General features: G+C 39.8%; 1 protein-coding gene across 1 annotated transcript; it reads left to right on the top strand.

Annotated features, from left to right (window-relative positions):
• Positions 1-2704: 2704 nt before the first annotated feature.
• Positions 2705-3256, top strand: LOC138890380 (uncharacterized). The gene has a single exon (XM_070173762.1). It carries the CDS (start codon positions 2705-2707, stop codon positions 3254-3256), a length of 552 nt encoding a protein of 183 aa, XP_070029863.1.
• Positions 3257-5588: the final 2332 nt, after the last annotated feature.

Below are 5588 nucleotides of genomic sequence, written 5' to 3'. Positions count from 1 at the left end.
AACATGGCTGAGTACGAAAACAGTGAAATATAACATGACTAAGTGATGTGCCGAAGAATTTCGGCACGTTTGATACAAATTGCTTAGATTTTAGCTTGTTTTAGATGCAATTATCTTTTATACTTATAAAATTTTAGTGTTTTTATAGTGTATAAGGTTTGAGGACTTAAGAGCATGGAAATGAATTCAAAACGCCACAAAAATACAAGAAAAGAGCAAAAAGGCATCGCAAATGTCGATATGCTATCGCAAAGCCAACATGCGAGCCACATAATGTACTATGAAATCACAAACCATAACAGTTTTCTGGGCAAAGTCCAGCACAAGAAATGCGGTCCAGTCTGCGATCGCATAACCTGTTTGCAAACCACAGAATTGGCCACAAACTTAACATAGAGGTTGCTGAAGGTAGAAAATGCAAATCATTTTTACAATGCAAACCGCAAACCATGAATGCGATGAAGGCTTGAAAACTAGGGTTGAAATATGCGATAGCCATGTCAAGAATGCGGACCGCATGTCTATTATGCGACAGATATGCGGTCACATAATTAACCGAAAGGGGTATTTTTGTCCAAATTTTTGTCTCGAGTTTTGAATCACTATAAATAGATTTATTGGGGTTTTGTGGTGGAGACTAGTCTGATTTTGGAGCTACATTCTAAGACTTTATTATTCCTCTCTTTTGAAAGATTTTGGGTGAAGAATCTTGCACTTTGTAAGCTTTATGGTATTAAATATTCTTCTCTTTTTGTATTTTAGCATGTGTAGCTAACTTTAAATACTAATGTTGTGGACCCTAAATGGGTGTTATGTTAATGGGTGTTTAACATTGAATATATGTATAGTGGTTGGTTGATATTTAATTACTTCTCATTCTTCATTTATTGTTGGTGGTTGCAAACATTAACAAGTGCCATTATATTCTTACTTTGCTTGGGAAAGTGGGTTGGAATTTGGTAGAAGTAAATATCAAAGACTCAAGGCATTAAACCTTGTTTAATAGAATCACTTAGGAATAAGTAGGTCTTATTTGGCATATACTGATTGTTCTTAATCGCAACTCTTTTATATTTGGAAAAATCATAAAGAGGAAATACTACCCAACTATTGGAAAATATTGGGTAGTCATTTAGACATCATTTGCATATCAAAAGAACCTTCCATTAGAAATATATCATATTAACACCGATGGAATTGCATTTTATTAAAGGGGACACAACCTTGGTTTCTTTAATCAAATTATTTACATTATCAACATTACAATTAGCTATTACTTCAAACCAAAATTATTTCATACTCTTGTTACCATTAACTGAATAGAATTACGACGTTATTCAAGCAACACACTATTTGAGTAACCTCTTCATACCTATTCCCTTTGGGATTCGACCCTAACCTTGTTGGGTTATTATATTTTTCACCGACCGCCTTACACTGTTTAATTAAAGTTTAATTTGAGCGTATCAAATTTTGGCGCCGCTGTCAGGGAATACGATTTTGAAATTAGTAATTAGTGTGTGCTTTACTTTACGTTTTAGTTTATTCCATCACACTTTGCTTGTTTTGCTTGGTGTTGATAGGAAAACATGGCCGAATATGAAGAAGAAATGGAGGCGGAAATGGAAGAGAATCATTTTGCAGACATAGAGAAGTATATTGAGGATACAAATGCTATTGTTCCTCCGGCCGTTGGCGCTGCAACTTTGAAGGTGGAACATGGTTTAATCTTATGCTCAAAGCGGAGGGGTTTTTCAGGAATTCCACTGATGATGATCCGACACATCATCTTAGAAACTTCTTGGGTATGTGTGCGATGCATAAGCAGAACAACGTCTCGCATGATGCTCTAAGGTTGAGGTGATTCAAATACTCACTAGCTGGGGACGCAAGGAAATGGCTTCAGAATATGCCACCAAACTCCATTCATTCTTGGCTTGAACTTGTTCGGGAATTCCTAGCTAAATGGTTCCCGCAAAGTAAGAAGTCTGAGCTCCGGGATAAAATTTTCTTTTTCAAACAAGTACCGGGAGGACATCTACATGAGGCATGGGACTTGTTCAATTTATATTTGGTGAGGTCTCCCAACCATGGTTTTCCGGATTCTATTTTGTTGGAAAAATTCTACGTGGTCTTGGATCCTATGAACCAATCTATAGCCAAGAATGCAGCTGGCAGATCTTTCATCGATAAATCATTCGCAAGAGTCACACAAATACTTGACAAAATGGCAAAGCATAATCAAGCATGGCACTCAGAGAACACCACAGGTGGAATTGCTTATGGGTCTCTTTCCTTGACCACCATGATCAAGGAAAACCAAGAGAGGGATCAAGTGATTGCAGGGCTTTCCACAAATGTCAATGTGTTGGCAAAGATGTTCACTGAAAGACAAACGAAGAAAGTAAATATGGTGGAAGATGTGCAACCCTTATCAAATGAAGATTTTGAGGAAGCAAACTAGGTCAACAACTCTCAAGGTGGATATCAAAGGCAACAATACCAAGGTCAAGGACACCAAAATCAATAGAGGCCTCACCCGCAAGGGCAAGGCAACCAACAATAGAGAAATGACCAAGGTGGTTCAAATCAAGGTAATTGGAACAACAAAAACAACTTCCCAAATCGGAGTTCAGACCCTTATGTTACTCCAAAGGGTCAATATTCAAATCAAGGTTCCTCAAGTGAGTCTAAATTGGAAGGCATGCTTGAATGGGTGTTGCAAAATCAAGAGAAGTCTGACACTTCTATGAGGAATATGACCGAGCTTATTGGTTCTCATACCGCATCCATTCAAAAATTGGAGATGCAAATGAGAGACATCTCTAGGGAACAAAATTCAAAGCAAAAAGGGACACTTCCAAGTGACACAATTGCGAACCCCAAAAGTTGTGGGAGTGGTCCAACTTCTCATGTCATGTCGATTACTACTCGGAGTGGGAAGGTACTACAAGGAGGGAGTGAACACGTGGTTGAAGTTGAAGAGTCCGAACATGAAGTTGAGGTTGAAGAGCCAAGATTTGTTGAAGTTGAAAAGGGTCCGGAAGAGTTGAAAGTGCAACAAGAAAAATGGGACGAGGTAAAGGAAAAGGTAAAAGAGACACCAAAAACTCTACCACCTATTCCTAGACCTCCTCTTCCATTCCCTCAAAGACTTGCTAGGAAGGTTGATGATGGCAAACTCGAAAAGTTTTATGACATTCTCAAGCAATTATCGATGAATATTCCATTTGTGGAAGCATTTCAAGAGATGTAGGGTTTTGCTAAATATTTGAAAGATTTGATTGCCAAGAAGAGAACCACAAAAAATGAAGTGGTGAATATGACTCACCGGGTTAGTTCCATCATTTCAACATCTACCGTTCAAAAGAAAGAAGACCGAGGAGCTTTTACCATTCTTTGTACTATTGGGGCACATGACTTTGCAAGAGCCCTTTGTGATAATGGGGCTAGCATCAAATTTATGCCTCTTGCCATTTACAAGCAAGCGGGGTTGGGTATGCCAAGGCCCACAATTATGAGATTGCAAATGGCTGATCGTTCCATAAAGAGACCGGTATGAATTGTTGATGGTGTGCTGGTTAAAGTGGGAAAGTTTCATTTACCCGCCGATTTCGTAATTCTTGATTGTACGATTGACAAAGAGATCCCTATCATTTTGGGGAGACCATTCCTAGCCACAGGAAGAGCACTAATCGATTCAGAGCAGAATGATATCAAATTTCATGTGAATGATGAAGAGTTCACGTTCCAAGCAAGTAAGGGTATGAAACTACCACATGAATATGAGAGCATCTCAGTGATTGATGTTGTTGATGAAGTGGAAGATGCGGTTAAAATGAAGATGGAAGAACAATGCCTCGGTGAGGCATTGGCGGCTATCTTGGAGAACTTTGATGGTGAAGATATGGAAGGATATATGGAATGGGTAAATGAAATGGAGGTGCTTGGGTCCTACACTTATGCTACAACAAAGCTCTCTCTCGACTTGGAGAATAAAGCCACTCCTCCCGCAAAACCTTCTACTATTAAGCCACAGCAATTAGAGCTCAAACCACTTCCACCACACTTGAGGTATAAATTTCTTGGCTCAAATGATACTTTACCGGTAATCATTTCTTTTTTGTGGAATGATGTGTAGGTAGAACAATTGTTGGATGTCTTGAAGGAGCATAGGCAAGCAATTGGATGGAAAATTGCGGATATCCGAGGGATTCCCCCCAGAATTTGTGAACACAAGATCCAATTGGAGAGTGAGACGAAACCAAGTGTGGAACATTAACGGTGGTTGAACCCATTCATGCAAGAGGTGGTAAAGAAAGAAATCATCAAATGGTTGGATGCTGGGGTAGTCTACCCCATTGCCGATAGTTTTTGGGTGAGACCGGTGCAATCTGTGCCGAAAAAGGGAGGCATGACCGTGGTTGAAAATGATAAAAATGAGCTCATCCCAACAAGAACGATGCTGGATGGAGGGTGTGCATGGATTATCATAAGCTCAATAGTGCCACATGCAAAGACCATTTCCCTATGTCTTTTATTGATCAAATGCTTGATTGGCTAGCGGGAAGGTCATTCTATTGCTTTCTTGATGGATATTCTGGGTACAACCAAATCAACATCGCATTGGAGTATCAAGAAAAGACATTGCCCTGATGGAATTTTGCTTTTAGCCGGATGCCATTTGGTTTGTGCGATGCTCCGTGTACTTTTCAAAAATGTATGTTGTCCATTTTCTCCGACATGGTGGAGGATTTTCTAGAGGTTTTCATGGATGACTTCTCGGTGGTAGGTGACTCTTTTGAGCATTGTCTTAACAATCTTAGACAAGTGCTAAAGAGATGTGAGGAGACCAACCTTGTGTTCAACTGGGAGAAATGTCATTTCATAGTGGATGAAGGCATTGTATTGGGGCATCAAATCATGGAATAGAGGTTGGTCGCGCTAAGATTGGGATTATTTCCAAGCTTTCTCCACCTACTTCCGTTAAAGGTGTCCGAAGTTTCTTAGGGCATGTCGGATTCTATAGGCGTATCATCAAGGATTTTTCCAAGATTGAAATTCCTATGTGCAAACTCCTTGAGAAAGATTCCAAATTCGTGTTTGACAAGAAATGCCTCAAAGCCTTTGAGGAATTGAAACAAAGGCTCACCACATCACCTATTATTGTCACACCCGATTGGTCTCTTCCTTTCGGGCTCATGTGTGACACCAGTGGTGTAGCCATTGGAGCAATGCTTGGCAAACATCACAACAAGGTTCTTCACCCGGTCTATTATTCAAGCAAGATACTCAATGGAGCACAAATGAATTACACGGTAACTGAGCAAGAACTTCTTGCCATTGTCTATGCCTTTGAGAAGTTCTGGGCTTATTTGTTGGGATCCAAGGTGATAGTGTCCACAGATCATGCGACTCTTTTCTATCTCATGGAAAAAAAGTATGCAAAGCCTTAGTTGATTCGATGGGTCTTGTTGTTGCAAGAATTTGACTTCGAGGTCAAGGATCGCAAGGGAACTCAAAATCAAGTAGCGGATAATTTATCAAGGCTTGAAGAGGCAGGGAGGCCAAATGGAGATCTTGAGATC

The sequence above is a fragment of the Nicotiana sylvestris genome, chromosome 4 (genome assembly GCF_000393655.2).
Source record: "Nicotiana sylvestris chromosome 4, ASM39365v2, whole genome shotgun sequence".
NCBI classification, from domain to species: domain Eukaryota; kingdom Viridiplantae; phylum Streptophyta; class Magnoliopsida; order Solanales; family Solanaceae; genus Nicotiana; species Nicotiana sylvestris.
Note: the sequence above shows the minus strand (reverse complement) of the source record. Positions and strands in the feature narration are given on the sequence as shown.